Below are 22,236 nucleotides of genomic sequence, written 5' to 3'. Positions count from 1 at the left end.
AAGAGTTTTTTTAGGCTGCTTTTAATTACTAAATTTCATGGTTTAAAGGTTAGATTAGGACATTCCAGGGAACACTTTTGTGTTGCTAACGTTGAAATTCGCACAAATCAGTGTTTTCTGATTGGCTTTTGCATCTTGTTGTCGCTGCTAGCATTGCTAGCCTCTTAATTTATCTGTGTTGAGAATATAGATTCTTACCTTGTTTGTCAACATTTACAAATCCAAGCAATTTCAAAACAGGGAGTCGACCAGGTGCTCGTCTCTAATCAGCCTTCCTGTTGTCTGCTTTAAGTTTTGCCTTCTCTTGCAGCTTAAAAGAAGATTGCAAATATGTCTTCAATTTACATAGGAAATTTAGTTTCCTTTCCTTCTATATTTCATTTGACATCATTTTCCTTCTTCTGCCTTTACTTTTGAACACCTCACTGATACTGAAAAAAGAAACATCCACAAATGATATTGTTGCTAGCACAACCATAAGCATAGTGCGTGTCTGAAAAAAGATTGGATGGTTATCTTTTGTCTGACTGGTTAGCTTCTGTCAACATGTTAAAGACTAACCTATTTCTTTCAACAGCTGATTTCTATTTTTTATATACACATTTGTCACAATTTCTAGAAAAAGCTTCCTTTGCATAAATGTGTTACTGCTGCAGGACTTCTGTTACCAGCATCTTGAAAACATTGTGTCTATGCATGTTGAAACCTGGTTTAGTCTGTTTTGTAACTTATCGTGTATTGATTTGCTTGAAAGAAAATAGGATCATAGTTTGTCAGGGGTCAAAATTTATATCAAAGCCGAAAAACTTTGATATACTTTCTGAAAAACTTACTTAAAACCAGAATTGTAATCTTAAGGATATTCTTTCAGATATTCTCTTTAAAAGAATATATGTAAAGCATGTGTACCACCAAATTACATCCCACAGTTCTTTTACAAAGGTGCATGGCAAGACGTGAAAATTAGATTGTGTTCAGTATTGAACCACATGCTACCACAGATACTCATTTTCCACTCAGTGTGTCTTGAATCCAAAGAAAATAGTGAGATTACTGAACCATGTTTCTACATGGGTTTTTCAGCTTTATCAGGGAGTTGTAAATGCCGGAAGGCATTGCCTTCACAGACATGGCTTTCTTGCATTTTTTTAAGATAATGAAGATTGGGATTACTGAGTCAGAAATCTCACAATCTTTTGAAAAGTTAGTGAGTAAGTAACCAGTTTTAGATAATCAAATAATCTTAAAATGTGTGCTAATTGTTACGACACACTCTAAAATCAAACTGTGCCCGTCTTCTAATCAACACTGAGACATTTGAAACACAACTTTCATTTTGTAAGGGTATATTTTATGCGTTTTGTGAATGCATTCTCTTCAGCATCTGTCTAATGCTCTGCTTCCCTTTTTGTTCTGTTGCAGAGCCGCAACTAAAAGGCATTGTTACTCGCCTGTACAGCCAACATGGTTTCTACCTGCAGATGCAGCCTGACGGCACCTTGGGCAGCACGAAGGACGAAAGCAGCGCATTTTGTAAGTGTGCTAGATTTTCCTGTTTGGTCGTTTGCACCGGTTACAGGAATTAAAAGTGAGCGCAGCAAACAAAATTCAGGTAACTGTCTTTTTGACTATCGGTGTAATTGAGTGGAACAGCTCAGGCTCTCATTTGGAGCCTGCTGCACTGTGTGCATCAAACTAAACATAGCTGCAGCAGCTGCCTGATCGTGCGACAGGGGCCTCGAGGCTCAAGAGCTTTGGAGAAACTTTGGATTTTCACAGCTCAACTGACAAATGTGTTTAAATTAATACTGTTGTTTTTTGTTTTTTTTTACTTTGAATGAGAATGGAGCGTCTTGCCAAAAGTGGCTGTCAAACTTTGCCAATTTACTGCTACCTTGCTCTGAAAGGCATGGATTACAGACAGTGAATCACACTGGCTCTGGATTTCTCTTGCTGAAAGCTGCTAACAATAAAAGGCAGTGGCATCGTCAGTGCCAAGATTGCGTGAGCACGGATCCTGACCTTTTGCAAAGAAAGTGTGGTTTACAGGCCAAAAACTGCACAGCATTCGTCTGACGCCTGGACAACTTTCATGCATTTGCTGACTTTCAGGACTTACAAATGGAATCAGACATATATTGTATATATATATATATATATATATATATATATATATATATATAGTATATATACATTGCATAAAATAGAAACTTTTAGTTCAGCTTACTAAAATTATTATGCTAAATGCCAAACTTAATGGCAACATTTCTCTTAATGTCTTCAAATTTTGAAGTTTACTTAGATTCCTTTAGTATTTGGTGGATTTTCCTATTGAACTGAACAGCTTAGGTCAAACGTTTTGGGAATTTTGCCCCATTCTTTCTGGCACAACTGGTGTAGTTATGTTTGTAGGCTGAAGTGCTTACACACACCTTTTCTGCTTTGCCCAAAAAATGTCTCTGGCCATTTAGACAAATTATGATCTTCCTAAAATAAAGCCATTACTATAAACTCTCAATCTCAGGCAACTTTTGAACAAGGACTGAATGTTTTGTTGACTCCACAAAATACATCTAGATGAAGCTAATTGAAAACCATAAAAACTTCCACACAATTTGGGAACATTTTCTGATACAATTTGTGGAAATTGTACTATATTTTTCTTTTTCTTTTGTCATACTTAAAGAGGGACGTATGCAAGATACTTTTTCTTTATTTACAGATTCATTTTCTACAGAAACTAAACTACTTTGTTTGATCATTAAAATATAGTGACCAGATGAAAACAAATAATCCAATAATTAAGTCATTTTAGTTTTTCTATGAATAAAACAAAAGTTTCTGTGGCCCGGTACTAATTTTATCTTGACATGCTAAAAGGTTTGCCCACCTACTGTCTATGGAACTGAGATCAGGGCTTTGTGTTGGCCCCTCCAAAACACTGATTATGCTCTCCTCAAACTATTTTGTGATTAATTTCGTAGCATTGTTCATCTTGAAGACCCATTTGTCTCCAAGCGTTAACTTCCTGTCTGATGTCATGAGATGTTGCTTCAATATTTCCACATATGTCCTCTCCTCATGATGTCATCCATATTATAAAGTGTATCAGTCCTTCCTGTAGGAAAACAACCCCACAACATGAGTGCCACCCCTATACTTTTCTTTGATAAAAGAAAATCTATTTTTAAAACCTAGTTTTATATTTACTCAGGTTATGTTTATCTGATATTAAATTTTATAGATGATGTAAAACAAAACAAACAAACAAAAAAAACGTGACAAAATAGGAACAATTCTATGAAAGGGAAACACATTTACTTACTTTATATTTTATGATAAGATGTGTCTTGGTTTTGGGTTAAATATCCGCTCAATTACTGCTGCTGTAACTGTGTGCACTTACTGTGTCGGCTGTATTTTTAGTCGCTGCTATTTTAGTTATTCTTCCAGGTTTAGAGGATGTGAAAAGCACAATGAAGGTGACATGGTGTATTGTTTCCATAAACATGAACTCTGAGAGGTCGCAGCATTTGGGCATAGGAGAGATGCAGCACAGAGCGGTGACACTGGAGCCACGCCGCCTCCAACAGTGAACACAGAATGTGTTGCTCCGTGGTACTGCAGGTTGCCTTCACAAACCTCTGACTTTCTCTTGTTTCCCTTTGTCATGCTCTCTCTCTCTCTCTGGCTCATACTTTACTCCCTAATTTAGCACAGTTCAACTTAATCCCGGTGGGACTGCGGATTGTGGCAATTCAGGGGACAAAAACAGGGTTGTACCTCGCCATGAACAGCGAAGGATACCTCTATACCTCGGTAAGCACAGGCTGGACATCTTTAAGCACAACACAACACCGTAAAGCATGCAAACGTGATGCTAGATCAGTAAAAGTACTGTTTTGAGTATGATGCACATTTTCGTCCTCAAGTCTTGATTCATTAGCCATATTACCGAAGCTATAACCAAGCTGAAGCGGTACATACACTTTAGCAATCACTAAAATATTGCTCCCAACTAAGCAAGAGCATGAGATGCATTCCTCATTGTCGAATAGATGACAGTTGTTGAAATAAAAGCCAGATAAGAACTAAAACACTTTCAGTTAAAATGACTGTGATGTTGTGTGTGGTCATAAGGCGGCTGGATAATGTAACTTAATCCAAAATTACAAAATAAAAATGTAGGATAATGTGAAACAAATGGATGTCAGATGATGCTTTACTGTTCTAAAAAGAAGAAGAAAAAAGCTAATGTAAAAGTATTAGTTTCAACTCGTTATACAGCACTGGGTACACTGTGTGATTAAACTTCTGGACTGCACAAAAGACAACGTTATGCAAAACAGAAAAACATCACGCCAACCCAAACATGCTTTATGAAATAAACATGAAGCAGCTGTTTCATGGATGTTTCAGATTTCATTATAACCTTGGGGAGCGCTTGTGTCACAATCGGCAACAGCACACATTCTCCCAATTTCTCACATTACAATCACAAACTCCCTTTATTTTGTTAGGATTTTAAGACACTCCAACACAAAGTGGAACATGACTGTGAAATAGAAGGAAAACGATGCAACCCTTTAAATTAGGGCCGTCAACGTTAACGCGTTTATCCGTTAGCGCGTGCGATTAATTTGGAACGTTTGGGACACATTTGAACTGAAGGGCTCTCTGTTTCAAAATGTTACCTAGTTTACAGCAGCGCAACCGTGTTGCACTGCGGTCACCAATACACAGTCGCAAACCCATGTGAAAAGATAAGCAAGGAGAGTGGTGGCAAATTTTGCTTTAAAAAAACATTCTGATGGAAATTTGAATAAGACCAAGGTAATATGTACAGTACATGTAAAATAAAGTGATTTCTTTTTAACCTTTCTGAATACAAAAACCTGGAAAACTGAAAATTTGGTTTGAGACAAGTAAAGCATTTTTTGCAAACGTGCATATACATTTCAAGCTTACAAAATTAAGCATAGTGATTAATCGTGATTAGTTATTCTATTTCCATAATGATGCACAAAACTAATGGAGAACCTCTTTCATTAAATGATTGATATCATAAAACAATAATAATAAATGCCAGTGGTAGAGACTTCAGTGGCAGAGTTCCTGAATGGTGTTTGCACAACTAAGCTACACATGACCAAGCTTAAGGGGGAGAATATCTTCAAGCTAATTAATTCTGATCATTTCCACCCTTAAATTTTACAAACTAACAAACATAAACCTGCTGTGTAAAAGACACCCGGTGTACATCGAAGTATGCGTGTGTATGTGTGTGTGTTTGAGGTACAGTGAATTGTGAATTATGGGACAGACCACACTACCTTCCCTTATCTTGTGTCGAGCTGCTTAGCATGGATAGGCTGTGGCGGCTTGCTCCTGTGAACCGACTGGAACAGGGATTTCCTCAGAAACAATCAGTAGTTAAACTGCGTCCTGCACTGACCTTTAACAAAGAAATTCCTCTCATGCACAGTCGCACTGCTGAGTTTATAGGCGTGGCACCACAAAAAGAGCACGCTTTATGGCACATTTTTACGTGTTTCATTTCATGTAGCCATATATTCTTCAGTGATTTCAGTGACAAACAGAGGCAGTAACTGTTTTTATCTATTTTTTTATTTGACATTTATTTGCACAAAATGACAACTTTTTTTTTTTTCTTAGTATACCTAATTATAATAAATTATTTTTTACTTTTTGCTCCTTCGTGCCCATTGCTCGCAGATTTGCTGGCCAAAAATTTCAGCCTCAAACAAGCAGAAGAAATCAATCAATAGTACTCCATACACTGACACACTGCGCATGGGAGGGAGGGGAATGAAGAGGGGACATTGAAGGTAAAGATGCTTTCTGAAATTGCATCTGTTAGATGCGGTATCATAGATGCAGACACATGCAGGTAACGGAGACAACAAACCGGTTTCAAACAGAAAGCTTAAAGAAGTCCTAGCAAAATGTGAACAAGAACTAGAAAAGAAAAGAAAAGAAAAAGAAAAATCCAAAAAGAACTGAGATGTCAAAATAACAAAGACAATCACGGCTAGAACGGAAACAGATGTGGGAAATCCTTACAGAGAGACTAAAAGACGAGCTTAATGAAGGGCAGCGTTATTCATTTGTTTGTCACTTAGTAATGTATCATCAGTTCCTCCACATTAGTTTTCATACCGAGTCATTTAAACCTTTAGAATCTAATTAATATGAACTAAAAATTTACTTTGTTCACATTTTTTATCAGCTCCAGAAATCTTTTCTTTGCACACATGATCTGTGAAGAAGGCCTCCTTGCAACTTGTAAACTGATTCCTAGATCTGGAGGATTTCGAGCACCTTGCTGCTATGTTTGTTTTGTCTGGTTTGCAGTCTTCATGCTTTCCATCTTGGGTGATGTATTTTTAGCCCTTTGTTTTACTCAGTCATGTATTTTTTTTCTTCTTCTTGAAATTACCTTATTCTACACAGATGTTTCTTATTATTAATTGTGTGTTTTTCTTTGCTGACTCGTGCGCTTGGCTCAGTGTTGTTGTTGCACTCGAACTTTGAGTCATGCAGTTTATGGCTTTTAGCAAACAAAGTCATCCACTCTGCCCACAATGAGTTCACAGTTCTGCTGTTGTACATGTCTATTTATTCAATCAGTAACCATGTAATAAAGTGAATACGTAAAACTGTTGAGGCGAATATTATAAAAGACAAATAGGATAACCATAAAGAAAAGAAAGAAGCTTGGGGACTCAGAGAAAAGTGAGTCCATTAACTTGACAGATGTTGCAAAGTTAGTTGAAAAGCTCATTGGGAGAAGACCACAAATAGATGCTGAAAGGTCAGGGGGTAGATTAAACAAACATGGCTGACTGAGAAGATGCAATGGCGATGGTTTGTAGAAAGACATTTCCCACATCCAACAAACCTTCTGGTCCACCATGCCCACAACTTCTGTCAGCCCAGTTTGACATCGGAGCGGTGTCGACATTTTTCCATTCAGACCCGATCGCTCTTAGCACACCACACACTGAAAGTCATATCTCATGAGATTATCTCAAACCCCATCCTGATAATTGGTGTGTCCTTAAGATTGTTGCAAAAACCAGCATAAAAATCTTGCCGTGTGAACTAGGCGTAACAAAGACGTCTCAATAAACTTAACAACACAAAGCAGAAGTACCGAAGAAGCACCCACTACTATTTTAAAATCATTTGTCTGTAGTAGAGTGACACATGAAACACAAACAATTTGGAAACAGGGTGAGGATCCTGCAACTGCTGAACCGCTAGCTGATGATAACGCTAATATGCTAATATCAACTTCAGAGATTGTACATTTTATGAAGATCAAATCTGGAACCTCCCACTAGGGAGCAATAAGGAACTGTGGTCCTGTGCAGCAGCAATCAAAGACAGTCAAGGCATAATCCACATGTCAACACAATTTTCACACTTAATAAAAATCAAACATATCAACAAGGAATAAAAACGTTAAAAATTATAAAATGTGCCAAGCAATGATTAAGAGCTTTAATTCCACTTAGGACAAAATCATATTTGTACAGATTGTTCCCTGTAGTTGGCAACTTGCACCTTAAACTGAAGTGAAAGAGAACAAATTCCTCTCAAAGTCAATGTTCTCTGCCGCTTAGAAACGGTTTTAAGGTTTCTTTTTAAAGGCAGTTTATAGATGATAAACTCTTCTAGCCCAGATTCACTATTGAGGTTAATTTCTGCCCTCCAACCAACTCAAAATGAAGCATTTATATTTTGAGTGCCAGCTATACAAAACTCATGTCCATGAGGAGAAAAAATATTTTGCTATATGACCATGCTGAATTGCTTTCATTGTAACGGAGGAAGATAAGAGACCAAAACAAATGGTGTTTTCTGCGTTTGGGAAACGCGGTGTTTCAAGCAGAGGAAGAAAATGGGAAATAAGAAAAGGAATGAAGTAAAGGGGTATAAGAGGTCCTTTCTTTGATTTCCAATGTCTATTTGCTTTTGTAACAAAAGAGGAGAAAATGTGAGCAAGAAAAATTAGGTCAATTTGTGATCAGAACGAGAGAACAAAACAAATTGAGATCTCTTTAGAGTAACGAAAACATCAAGAAAGATACCGTGTATATATAAGAATAGACCTAAGGAATTGCAAGACTTAATCTTTATGGTACAGTCATAATCTTTTTTATATTAACTTCCACAATTGCTCAGGGCTATATTGGAAAGTGGTGCATGCAATTTGCTGAGGCGTGAAATAACTAATTGTCCAAAAATAGACAGGATTCTCTAAAGTTTCAGAAAACTTAAAGCTGAGGAGCGTTTTTTTTGGGTAAGGAGTAACATCAGTCATTGTCAGCTCTGAACAGAAGTGTATCGACAGGGATCTTCATCTAGCAATCTGCAAAGCTGAGCAATAAGTCTCACATTATCATCCACTCGGCTCATGTCTTGAGAGCACAATTTGTTTTACGGAGCGCCAGGGACCAGAGCAAACATGCGTAGACGGTATTAGCTCCCAGTTTCATCCTCTACAAAGTCCTCATAATAAGCACATCTCAGCCCCACTGACTTATGTAACGTGGCGTGTTGGTGTGCGTCTACATGTGGCTCTACGGCAACAGCATCATCAACATGCCCTTCTGGTGGCGTGCCTCTCTGGCCGTGTGAGCGGGGCGGGGTTGCTCCCAACAAGCTTTACATGAAAGCAAGAGATCGCCGCAGTAGAAACGAGACGGCTTGGTGCAGCTGGGCAGATTTCACAGCAGCTCCCAGATTACTTGAGGAGCTGACGGGACGGTCAAACACCACACAGAAAGCCTGTGACCCCTGCTGTCCGCACGGGGGACTGCAAATAACTGCTCATCACGAAAGCAGAAGCGTGTCCCTTTAAATTGGAGAAGCACGAGTTGCAATTTTCAGGGTGTATTTACATTGATTTCATGCAAGCGTGTGCATGGTGAAGTTAAAGTAAACAAGATGTAGAACATCGGTGACACGCAACACACTCCCGCTTGTTTATTATACACTAATTAGGAAAAGATGTTAGATTTTTGGAAATGTTCCCTGTCCTTCTCTGCTAATGGCGCTTTGTTGGTAACTACACTTTCCATTGTACGCCGGCAAAGCTTTCCAAAGCAGAATAGATGTAATCAGACACACGGGATGAAAAGGGAGGTGGTGTGTGTGGGCGCAGGGCGGTCGGGACGATACTCCGCATCACAAAAAGGTTCTTCCCGTCTTAGGGATTCTCAGCACGGACAACAGATATTACCTTTCACATCTGCTGTCATTCAAGTTCATTTTTAGCTCCGGGCATACAGGAGGAAATACAGTGGCTTACCTGAGTCACTTTGAAGACAGAGGTATTTGATTAATTTCTATTCCAAGCAGCCAGAATTTACATTAATTTATTCCTTCATCCCTCATCTGTAAAAAGTGCAACTCTTAACAAAATGTCAGCGGGAATTCATCTGAGCCAGTTTGAGGGATATCCTCATCGTGTGCTTTAAGGACAATTATTCTGCTTGCTATGGGTAATTTAATGTGATACTTAGGACAGCGGGTAAAACAACAGTGCAGTAGGATTGCATTGTGGGCTTTCAGGTCGTGCAGGAAGATAAGTTGAAGAATTTTACCAAAATAAGTTAGGATGCAAGATATCGATTCATGAGTTAACCTAATGTTGACTGATCATATCAATCAACTAACGATTAAAGATAAGCTGCTACTTTTTAAAAACCCTGAGTTTTCTCTTGTATGAAGAGGGTCAACCGTCTTTCCATGACATAAAGGGGTGCATTTGAATAATACGCTGAATTTTAAAAAAGTTTTTTATAAATAAATAAAGCATTGTGAAACTTAAGAAGGTGGTTGAGTGTTTATATTTCAACCACATAAATGGTGTTTTACATCCCACATCGAACTCTTTTAGGACCATGGCTTGGACCTTCTGGTATGGTCCTGCCATCTTTGTTTCTGTATCAACTGACTCCAGCAATGACCTGCGGTGCCCTCTTCTGTATGACTGCCATACTACAACACAGTTGTTATTAGTTAATCAATTGGAACAAATTTTAATCTTACAATTAATCAACAATTAATCGTAAGTCAATTAACTGTTTGCACCCCTAACCAAAAAGTTTTTTTTTTACTGCTTTACAATTGTCTTAACTTGGTCTTTGAGTGAGAATCAGGAGTACAGCTCGCCATGACATCACAAGGCAACACACAGACACACAGGGCAAACAAACTTAATTCCATTTAGTCTATAAATACTTCACAAAGTTGTAACAGAATTAGTTCACTTACAAATTTAAAAGGTGTAAGATGTACACAATTTGTCAAACTGAATTCACTCTATTCTATTCTTTCAGTGAAATGATTGTAGAGCATTACAACATGGTGTCTTGGGAGAGCTGTTCTAACCAGAACTTCTTTTTTTTTAAATAGGTTGTGCTTAAAAAGTGTCTTTCTGCCACAGATCCACGTAAGTGTTGGATCCAGGGCCCCTGAGGACCTCATTGCACCGGCACTTCAGCTCTCAGTCCCAGCATAGAAGCAGATCCCGCTTTACTTTGATTCACTTCCTTATCCAGAAACCCCATTCAGTCCCCTCTGAGTGATCTTCTGCTCTCCTTCCTGTTTCTCCTACCTTTCCCCTCTGGCTCCTGCGCTTCCTAATCCTCTTTCTCGCTCTGGCCTGATTAATAATGAATGAAGCGGATCATCTATCGATCCCATCCTCTGTGTTAGTGCAGCAGAAGATATCAAACCTGTCAGGGGATCTTAATATAGCTCTGCCATGTGAGGGCAATGATGGCATTTGTTGGGTTAAGGGTAGTTTTTTTTTTGTTTATCTTTTCCCTTCAGTGAGAGGAAAGTTGTGAAATAACGGGAGAGCGGACCTAAAGAAAAGGGATGCTTCCTTTTTGAAGGAGAAAGGGATGATCCGTGATAGGTGTGAAACTGGCATCTCGCTCTCCTTCCGGCTCTTTATTGAAGCTTGTCTGTAGCAAGCTGTGAGCCTCCAGGCCTCCCGTGTTGTCCCAACTCTCCGAGAAATTCTGTACTCAGCCATTTCTGCCCTGCTGCTCTTACTTAATCAATCCAGCAGATTGGCTTTGCTCCCTGACAAAGGAAGGACCCTGTCGAGACCCTGATGGAGGCTAAGAGAGATGTATGTCTGTCTCTGTTGGTTAATATCACCGGTCAACATTATGCAGGGTTCCGTAGCCGTTATGTTGAGGACAGAAAGGGAAGGGTACGGCTGCTGGAACGTGATCAGTTACCGTGACTGGATTTGGTCCAAGTTCTGCTAACTTGATTTTATTCTGCCTCTATACATTTGGCCAGTAAGGCAAAAAAATAATAAAAAAATCTGACAGAACCCAAGAGGGTTTTCTATTACTTCTCCTTTGGGTGACTGGAAAATGATGGATTTCAGTTGGACTGTGGTGGTCGGTGGTGCGATCCGAAGACGTGCGGGGTATTCTAAAGCGGTCATGAGTGTGACCGCGCATGCAGCGAGTCATCGACGGTTCCGAAATGGAAAATGTCTCTTGCCCAACAGCAGCTTCCTTCCGCCGCATCTGTGCTCCCCACAATGGATTATATATATGGTGAATGGAGTAAAATTTGTTTCTGAATACCAACGGAAATGCAGTGGCTCACAGTCATTTTAATTTAAACCAAAGTCCAAAATCACAAGCCACCAGGCTTTGTTTTAAACCAACCTGCCAAGGCTTTGTTTTAAACCAACCTGCCAAGTGTTTTAATTTCAGTCATTTACATCAACATTTACTGTTCTGGCGTCTGTCCAAAGCTGCTTAAAAAGGGACAATCCAAGCCAAGACCAATCTAGGATACAGCTTAGGATATGATTCATGGATCATCTTAATCAGCTAATTGAATTGGCAACAACTTTTTATAACCAAATGATTATGTCAAAATATGTAAATCACAATTGTAAGGAAACGTACTTCCAGCTTCAACTGTTTGCTTTGTTTTCTTTTTCATGAGTCATTGAAAGCATGTCAATATGATGAAAATGTTATGAGTATCGGGAACGATTATTAATTGTAGCCTTATTCATTAATATTTTCTACTTTGTGCCTCATGTGTATTCTGTCCAAGGCGCAAAGTTCAGGTTAATCAGGTTTTTTTTAACCTGATTAAAAATTGCACTGAAGATAATTTGTGGTGCATAATGTACCTACAGCTTATTCAGTAAAATGATTAACTAAATTAATCCAAAAATATATAAATAAAACCACTAAAATGTGCAGAAATGTAAAGCTACTCCTCATATCTTTACATTTAGCAGGGTTCATGTTGGTAGCAGGGTGCTCAGAATGGGGCCCTCCAACTCCAGCCACGTTTAGTCCATTTTAATCGAACTGTGGTTCATTTGAGTAGAAAGTCTGGTTTGTTTGAAAAGATGTGAAGGTGTAACCAAACTCTGATGTGGACCAAAACAGAGAATGCTGGTCCGCCTTAAAATGGCACATAAACAGTAGCGGCAGCCTAAAATACCTTACCAACACCATGTATGGAAAGCCAAACTTGGCATGATTCAATAAATCAAGAAATGTCCAAAAAATTGGACATGTGGACATTTTAAATAAAATTTGACATGCACGTGTCAAAAAATATAATCTATCTCTATTTTAATAAACAACTACTTTAACTTATTTGGATTTTTTTTTTTTTACCAACAGTTAGCTTCAGCCTCTGGGATAAGTTAAGCTGGGTTTATATTAAATGGAAATGTGGTGACAGCTACCTACTGCAGATCACATATTAACTCCATGTATTGTTCCAACAGAACCTAAATTAAAGTATTCTAGCTCTGACCTATAAACTATTTAGTCTTTATAAACAAAAAGCTCTTTAACCTTGACACAACTGCAGCAAAAAATTAAAAATAAATTTATAAAACAGCTTTAATTTAGATTTGTATGCAGTGTGTTAGTCACAAAGACACCAATTGCTTCCATTTCTTTAATTAAATCCACAAATTATCCCAAAAAATGGTTTGTAGACTTACATAATTTGGCAAACACAAAATAGCATTCTATCACCAACAGGATGTTTCCAAAGAACCATTAGCTGAAAACTTGGCACACAGTAGACGGTCATCTCTCAGATTCTGGATCAGCTTTCTGCTGGGCTACAGCCTACTTATAAAGACTTTCAGACCAGATTTATCTGCTGTAGATTGTTTTTCTAAAGCTCTATATTTTGTATTTGTCTGGTTTCCCCTTTTCCATGTCCTTGCTTCTAAAAGCACACTCTGCTTAAATAGGTGAACAGAAATGAAAATAAGATTGGGAAGGAAGCAAAGTTTATGGGGTTTGTTAAAGAAGAATAGTGAACAATTTTCTTCATAAAGATCCACTCTGTTGTAATATGTGCAGTTGAAACGAGGCCAAAGTAAAAACAGAAGCTCAAAGTGAGCATAATGACAATGTTTTAATGATAAAATGGAAAACTAACCGGACCAAGACGTACAGGGCAGGTAGAGTACAGCCAGACAAACAGACCATGTCAGATGATTCTCGCTTCTGAAAAGTTTCCATTGGGTATTTTTCTGCTGTGTGTGAGAAGTGTGTATGATTTTAAAATTTTGCTCGAGAAGGCAAACAGGTAGGCTAACGGAATATGAACAATTAACACCAAGCAGCCGAACTGAGACTCAAAGAAACTACAAAGCAAGTTGAAAAGAACAATGCTACTCTACAAGAACTCAATGCTATAGTGCACGAAGAACAGAATACAATTCAGAAAACATCCGGATCTCTTACGATCTCTTCACACGATTTTCCTTCCTTCTGCTTTCTTTTAGGAACACTTCACTCCCGAGTGTAAGTTCAAGGAGAGCGTGTTTGAGAACTACTATGTTACGTACTCGTCCATGCTCTACCGCCAGACCCAGTCCGGACGCTCCTGGTACATCGGCATTAACAGGGATGGTCACATCATGAAGGGCAATCGGGTGAAGAAGACCAAGGGGGCCGCACATTTCTTACCGAAAGTCATAGAAGGTTTGTGTCTTGGATGTTTTTTTGTTGTTTTTTTTTTTTTCTTCCAAGTATGCGTTTTTAACACACATTGCTATTTCTTAACACAGTCGCAATGTACAAGGAGCCGTCGCTGCATGAGCTCGCCAGCGAACCGGTGAGTCCTCCTCGGAAGACAGCGAAGACGTCAGACTCGCCAACGCTCAAGAATGGACGGAAAGAGTCTCCCCGGGCAGACGCCTCATAGCACAGGAGATTGAGGGTGGGACAAAAGGGCAGAAGTGACACTGGCAACTCGGTTGCCCATAATGCATTGAGCGTGGCTGAAGAAACAGCTCCTGCCGGCCACCGCGACCCAGAATTGCGCTTCCAGATGCTGAGAGTTAAAGAGCCAGGTGAAGGCCTGAGAGAGAGGAGTCCCCGCCCTCACCTGAAGCCACAGAAAGAAAGCCCCAGATTTGTAACAACCCACCCAACTTCCTCAAATATATCTCTCTCTCTCTTTCACTATGTCTCCTGTGACGTCATAATTCACATGTCCCTTTATTTTCCTGCCAGACTCAAGCTTCTTTTTCTATTTGCTCTGTTGTACTCAATGTTCAACCCTAACAAATTTCCCTCCTGACTCGGCGTCATAATCCTAACCCATGGGGAGCTCCTATTGAGCCTCAAAGTTGGTGACAGCGTGGTTCTGCCTCACCCAAGCTCTCCACCCACCATCTGCCCACCAGCTAAAGTAATAACCAGGGTCCTCTAAAGCTTAAATCGAGATGAAACGGATCAGAGGGGAAAGCAATCAGCAGGGAGCCTGAGTCAGGTCATACCAGCACGCCAACGTAAGCAAAGCAAGTTTATCACATCAAAAACTAAAACCTGTTGTCAAAAGGGTTTTTTTTGTTGTTTTTTTCTTGTTCTTCCTGTGTATCTTATAAAAGTTCGAAGTGATGATGACTTCAGCCTGTCAAATGTAAGAAAGATGATGAAATTGTTGATTACTAGTGTTAAAACAAAAAAGGTGCTATAACAATCCCAGTCAGACAGAACAAAATACAAACAAAATAAAGCAACTAAAGCCATGACAAAACTCTAAACAATTTGATTAATATTTCTCAAGGAAATTGTTAAAAAAAAAAATTACATTCAGAGAAATAATAAAAGAGGAAAACTCCGTCCTTCCTGTGATCGCTACCACACCATCGCTAATTACTGCGCGCGCTCATCAAAGACAACAAATGAGCAACCCGGACGCAAAGTTAAACCCGGGGCGGATCTGAGTTCAGATGCATGGAAAAAGGTGCACTAATGTATACTTCAGTCAGCATCTGCTGTCAGCATAAATCCAGGTTTGAAGCCCAACATCAAAGCCACGCAGCCTATGAGCCGGAGCACTTGTTATTCCGAGGACGTCTGGCAGCTTATCCACTCACTCACTTTATCAAATCACCTTGGAAGAATTGCCCTCAAAAAAAAGGAAAGGAAAAAAAAAATGGAGTTGTCTGAGTGAATGTCCTGGTGTGACAGTGTTTTAACCCCAGCGAGTGGATGTGTGTAGATGGACAGCTAGAGTGAATGAGAGCCTGTGCAGGGGGATAGATGGAGGAAATGTGGGTAGCATCTTCTGTGTCCTTCACACTAAGCTCAGCGTCGTGTCTTCGATACGTCGGCTCCTGTGAGTAAGTGATATTTCATCTGTCTTGTGAACAAATTCGCAGTGACTCTTGTCCGACGCACGATTTAAAATAGCATTGTTTCAGGGCCGCCTCAGTGCATCAGACTGAGAATGTATTTCGTTCAATTAAGTAACTTTTCTCTTTTTTGGGGGGGAAGAAGGGGGTAAAATAGAAACTTTAGGCTATAAAAGCAGAGTCATCAGCGTATGTGTTTATCAGCACAATATTAACACAAAACCTTGTTTTGCCAGGAAAATAGTGAGTGGAAAGTGCAGAGAACAAACAAGAAAATGTGCTCATTATGTGTCTAAGGTGGTAAATTAATGTGAGGAAGGTTTACAGAATGTGACATAGAAGACTTATGAATGTGCACTACAGAGGGTGAAAGCAAGTCTGGAATAAAAGAGTGAAAATGCAAAAGATGTATTGGCGGTTAGTTGGGAAGTGTGAAGGATTAGCAGGTGTATTCTTGGGGAATGTCGATAAGGAAGTTGTGCTGCAGAGGAAGCAGGAGAGGTTCGACTTGCAGCATGTAGATATGACAATGAGACAGAGCGACATTGCATTCAGTTTATAACATGGAGCGTAGTTGGAGAGAATTAGTTGAAGGGCTTCACTCAACCCTCCCCCTTTGCTAAGTCTTTGCATTTTTGGGAGTGTTTGCAGGAAAACACTCCCTCGCTTAGCATTGGGATATTTTATCCATGTGGAAAATACAGCAGCACAGACCTTCAAATCTCTATTTTTGAACACAGCTCCCTCTCTCTGGGGAATTTAGCATACTCAAACTGAGTTCTAGCTGTGCATCACCAACCACTGTATAATATCAAAGTGTTTGCACAGCGGTTAGCTCACGGTTGTATATTTCTAAGATGCCCATAAGCTGAAGATATGAAAGTATTTGGAGGCACAAAGCAGTGACATCAAAAGATTCTTTTAGAGCCAAAATTTTACTCTTCGTGCATACAGAATCACTACAATGATAAATATGATAATTACAAACAAAGAGTAGGGGGTTGTTTACGATTTACTTTGCTTGATAAGATGTAGTTAGCATCCAGCTAATTCTTTTCTGCTTTTTTTTTTTTTTAACGTTAACTCTTTGAGTTATTATGGATCTCAGAGTCAGATGATTAAATGAATTTCATTTAAGTTAAGTTATATGTTTTCCTTCATATAACTTTATATAACTTTCAGACTCACAGCAAATATGTGGAAGTGCATGAGTGCTGGCCATTTCACTCCTTTGCCACTTTTGCAGTTTACAAGGTTTTTTTTTTGTGTACTCCCAGTTACCTGTAAAGAAATATGGTCATAGGATTCCAATAATCTGCAACACCTATGATTCGTCACACTGAGGACAAAAACACACAAAAAACTTCAATGTTGATGGTGTGAAATCACAAAGTTTATTCTTCTTTTTTTGAATTGGCACACTATCATCACCTGTTGGTAAGAAATGAAAGTGAAGTTAGTTGAATGGCACAGCTGACCCTAAAAACAAGGCAAACAGGTATGTGAACATGCCATTAAGGCGGTGACGGCTTGGACGTGCAATTGCTGGGAAGCATGCCAAGCCCTAAAGAGCAGCGAGTCCTTAACTGTGCAAGAGTGAAGAATGCTGCAGTAAGTTGTTTGTTTTTGATTTTGTAAGTAGACAGACGGCAACAAAGAATGTCAGGATGATGAAAAGAAACTGAAATTAAGAGAGAGAGTTTAGGAGGGAAAAGGTTGAAAGTTTTTACATGGGATGGTGTTGTAGGTGAGAAGAAACAAAAAACAGCTGGAGTATTAAGATGGTATTTTTGGTTTGACGAGATCTGACAGCGAAAATACATGAACTGGACAAAAACAAACAGTGAGGTGTTAACAAGGAAAACAAAAACACTTTAGTTCGTATGCCCACACATGAGCTTTTCATCTCCTGAACAGCAGCATCTACACCCCATTAACTCTCTCTTCAACATTATGTTGCATGTGTAGGCGTATACTTACAGCTTCTTTATAAAGCTCTGTATGGTTGCGTGGTTGCGTGCGTCAATGAGTAATGGGAGGACGAAACAAAAAGAAAGGGGGCATAAGAGTGAGACAGTCATCAACAGATTGAATAAAGCAAGAAATGAATAAACTCCAACTCAAAAAGCAGAAAAACATTTAATCAAAAGTGAGTTTCTTTATCTATTGCAAATAATTATTTTTTTTTAAGATTTCACAATAGGAGCATATTGCACCTTAGAAGAAATGGGAATTATTTAAGATATCTTGAGGTTTACCTCATCATGTTGACAGGCTTCTTAAAGCATTTTGACTTCATCACCAGACAACGGGACTAACAGGCAATAATGAACACCACACCTGCGTCGATTCAGCAGAGGTGTTTGAGAACCCAAAGCTATACTGCACTGAACAACCAACATCCAGGGAACCTTTTTAAAAGACAGTCAGGTCTTTGATGTGAAGTCCATCGTAAACAATCAACCCGACGTTACGATCACACAACAACGTTGCGTGAGAATACCACGGTGCTTTTGGTGCACCTACTGAAACCGGTGTGAGCTATGCATGTTTTTGATTTCAAGCACTGGAAAAAGACTGTTAATGTTCTCAAGGATCTTTTGGGTGAGTTGTTCAAAGCTCATGAGAAACCATTATACCCGGCTGTACCGCTGGCTCTTGTGATTAAAAAGCAGCTCATCTCTGTGGACACATGGTCCAATAGTCACTTTCATTAGACTTTTGCAAGAACTTCTGTCACACGTTAGTTCAGTTACCTTGTAAAAGTATGTGCTACTATAGCTCCCTCTAATGGCATAATTATGAAAGGACGGGTTCATATCTTTTGCTGCATTGAGAAATGTCTGTCATCGGAATTACACACAATCAGAGCAAATTTGACAGCATAACATCATGGCATTTGTATTCAAAAAGTCATGTTGAATTTAAATCTGTCCTATAAAGCCACTTGATTTTGCCCTAAAATGTCACTAATGCTACAAACAGCAGTTATTTACTGAAATTTAGGAAAAGACTTTATGAAAGAAAGAAATGAAAGATAATGCGGAGAAATGCCCAGCAAAATGACAGCATTATATGGTCACAAAAATATTTAGAGGGCAGATTAAGCCAATTAAATGACCTGAATGTCAAAAAAATAATCAGTCCTGACACATTGTCACGGGTGGTATAATTGGAAATTTTAAATATTCAAAGTTGTAAATGAGACTTTGCTGCAGGGTTGCTTCTGCTTATCCTTGTAAGTGTACTTAGGAATTTTCAAAATGTGTGGAATCTCAGTTTGAGATTTTAAAAAAAGTGTGCTTTGGGGCAACAACATCTGTCCTAATGTGTAAAATGAATGGACTGCTGCTTGTTCTGCCAATAATACAGTGTTTGTATATCTGGCGTATTTTTTCTCTGTCTATTTTTTTTAATTCTCTGAAATGAGCTTATCCGTGTTGCCATTTCTGTTAAAAGGTTTTTTTGTTTGTTTGTTTGTTTGTTTGCCTGTGGTAATGCAAATCTCCCAGCGGAAGGCAGAAAAGCTGCTCCTGTTCGGTGTGTCTTTATCGTTTATAAACGTGTTTAATGTGTTCGGTCAGCACTGTTGTATCCAAAATTGTATGAAATCCTGAGCGAAAACGAATCCAAAGCTAATTCTGCTGCGTGGGTAAGCTGTGTGTTAAATGAGTGATGCATTGTTGTGGGGCCAATGCTTTGCCTCATTGTGGGTGTTTGCCCTAATGGCCCCCTTCCCTCACCGCCCCCTTTGCTCTTACAGACGTTTGACTTCTCTCCCGCTCTCTCAGACCAATCGTGTTGTCTTCCAAAAGCACTAACTCCTACTTTTATATTCAACAAACCAACAAAGAAAGCCATGACATTTTTTTTTGTTCCTTTTTAAAAGGCCTTGGCTGTGGTTAGAGAGCAGGACAGACTTTGAAGACGCTTCATGAGTGTAACCAGGGACTAAGCCACATGTTGGACTGCTCTCGCCAAGAGCCCAAAGACGCACCAACGATCCTCATGTACCGGCTTTCTTGAACACTCTTCAGTGAAAGAGAAGCAAAAACCGAAGACCAGCAATATGCAACAAGAACTACCAGCCTGCACTCAAGGAGATCAAATAAACCTATAAGGCCATCTAACAATTTTCCAGACTCTTTTTATTTTAAAGCATGCATACTTTGGCTCTTTAAGGATGACTCCCTCTCAGTATCTACAGAGACAAGCCCTCGATTCACCCTCTCTCCACTTTGACCTGTGTACATTTCTACAACCTCTACATGAATCAAAGGGAAATGTATTATTCTGATATATTAATCAATAAATTAACATATATTTGTATGATTGTAACTTTTTGTGATCACTTTTCGTCTTATTTTTGGGGGCTTTCCTAACATTTGATTAGTTTTGCCTGCAGCTGAAGAAATAAAAAAGATAATCCAAGAGTCTTACACTTCTAATGGAAAGAAAAGGGAGATATATCTGTAACAGCAGTGGAAGATCCCGGCTGACCGATGACAGGTGAAACACTTTGCATAATAGTGCAGTTGATTTGTGATGGATGTGTTATTGCATTATTGTTTGAATTTTCCAAAAGTTACAAAAATGGTACTTTAATGTGATTCTGCTCCTTTTCAGGGTAATACAGAGACTGGTTCTAAAAAGCTTAACTACTGCAGTAGAAGGTTAGGCAACATTAACTGGACACAGAAACAGAAATATTTATAAGTATTGCTCTTAAGAGTGACTGATGCATTAGAGAGTGATATATACTGCTCAAAAAAATAAAGGGAACACTTAAACAACACAATATAACTCCAAGTACATCAAACGTCTGTGAAATCAAACTGTCCACTTAGGAAGCAACACTGATTGACAATCAATTTCACCTGCTGTTGTGCAAATGGAATTTTGTACAGAACAAAGTATTCAATGAGAATATTTCTTTCATTCAGATCTAGGATGTGTTATTTGAGTGTTCCCTTTATTTTTTTGAGCAGTGTACTTAAAACAGCTTTTTTGTTATGATGATAATGTGATGATGACTTCAACACTCACAAAACACATGGAGACACCTAACGGGTTTCCACACTGAAGTATTTTGCGAAAGGGGCTAAAGACATTTTTATTGGTCATATGCATATGTTTTTTTTGTTGTTGTTGTCATTTTGTAGCGTAGGTATTTGCAGTGTTCATCTCTGAGTTCCAGTCTGGCCTACCCGTCCCCATAAATATGACAACAGCATAATAAAACTCAATTGTTTATTTTATGGGATTGGGTTTTGATGCGTATCCCCATGACTGTAAATGTCCCCCAACGGGTCATTCCTTTGAAAACTATCTGAAGGTGACACAGAAAAACACAAAAGTTATAGAAGTTAGAGCCTATGATTCACATAAAATAAAATTAAAAAAACAGAGTGTTATGACCAATGTTCCCTCTAATTTTGTCATGTGTCTGGGCATACACACAGGCTCCCTGAGTACACTGAGGACCACTGGGAGCAACATCAGGTGTGAGCACTGTGGCCACACACCAGTATTACACCTGTTATAAATCTGGGATCATAGAAAGTTACATGGCTTATTAGAAGAATCAGATTACAGCAGCAACTTCCATTAGTTTGCTTTTAATACAAGTGATTTGCCCCACTTAAAATGAAAAAAAAAAACAAAAAAAAAACATTGCTGTTCATGAAATGCATAGTATGTTCTATAGAAGAGTCCTGCTTTGGCCATGGTGAGAAATGAGACAATTTCACCTTTCAGACATAACTTTTTGTTCACATTAAAACATTCACATTCTGCACAATGAAATGTGTGCTCTGGCTTGTGATAGTGTATAAACTCTTTGTCTGTAAAATATTTAATTACGCAGTTTTTTTCACGTCTGTCTGTCTTTCTCACCTCTCCAGTGGTTGTACGCTCGAGGTAGTCCAACTTCCATTCAGTCCACAATTTTCCCTCTGAAAACTCGCTCGCTACTTTGGCTTCGCTGCATGTTTTGCAGAGTAAACTTTCTCACTCGAAAAAGAAAATATCTCACCCAGTTTCACCACTTGCTCTTCTTTTTGCACAAGCTCCGACAGCCATTCCATCTTAAAAGAAGCGCATTTCTGTTTTACTTTGGCTTGATGAGTGGATGTCCCACTGCCCACTGTTCGCTTAGCCATGATAGGGTTGTAGCTTTAGCGTCTCTTAACTCCGCCGCACTTTTCCTACCTAGCAAATCTGCACGGTGCCACAGCACAAAGCACGTACGCACAATAGCAATGCAATGATTGGCTACGTAGCGTAAGTGAGCCGTATCGTATCATTGGCTGGACACCTGTGAGTCACCGAGTTAGATCGTTATACGTTATTGGTCCATAGTCAAAACTGATGTCTGAGCTCAATGTATAGTTTACGTTGGATTTTTATTTTATGCGCTGCATAGATTTTATTGTGCGCTGAGAATGTGCGAGCAGTGCGCGATTGCGCAAGCGCGCAGCTTAGCGGGAACATTGGTTATGACCATTCTTCTACATAGTTTGCTGCTTTCTTTC

General features: G+C 39.1%; 1 protein-coding gene across 1 annotated transcript in view; it reads left to right on the top strand.

The window, feature by feature from the left end:
- Window positions 1–20,009, top strand: part of LOC102237952 (fibroblast growth factor 11-like) — a 37,989-nt gene extending 17,980 nt beyond the window's left edge. The window contains exons 2-5 of the mRNA XM_005803599.3: window positions 1,423–1,533; window positions 3,716–3,819; window positions 13,844–14,042; window positions 14,129–20,009. Coding sequence (XP_005803656.1) covers window positions 1,423–1,533; window positions 3,716–3,819; window positions 13,844–14,042; window positions 14,129–14,265 — 551 coding nt within the window. The 3' untranslated portion in view covers window positions 14,266–20,009. The remainder of the gene's footprint in view (window positions 1–1,422; window positions 1,534–3,715; window positions 3,820–13,843; window positions 14,043–14,128) is intronic.
- Window positions 20,010–22,236: the final 2,227 nt, after the last annotated feature.

The sequence above is a fragment of the Xiphophorus maculatus genome, chromosome 11 (genome assembly GCF_002775205.1).
Source record: "Xiphophorus maculatus strain JP 163 A chromosome 11, X_maculatus-5.0-male, whole genome shotgun sequence".
NCBI lineage: Eukaryota > Metazoa > Chordata > Actinopteri > Cyprinodontiformes > Poeciliidae > Xiphophorus > Xiphophorus maculatus.
The sequence above is the reverse complement of the archived record's forward strand: the minus strand, read 5'-3'. Positions and strand labels throughout refer to the sequence as shown.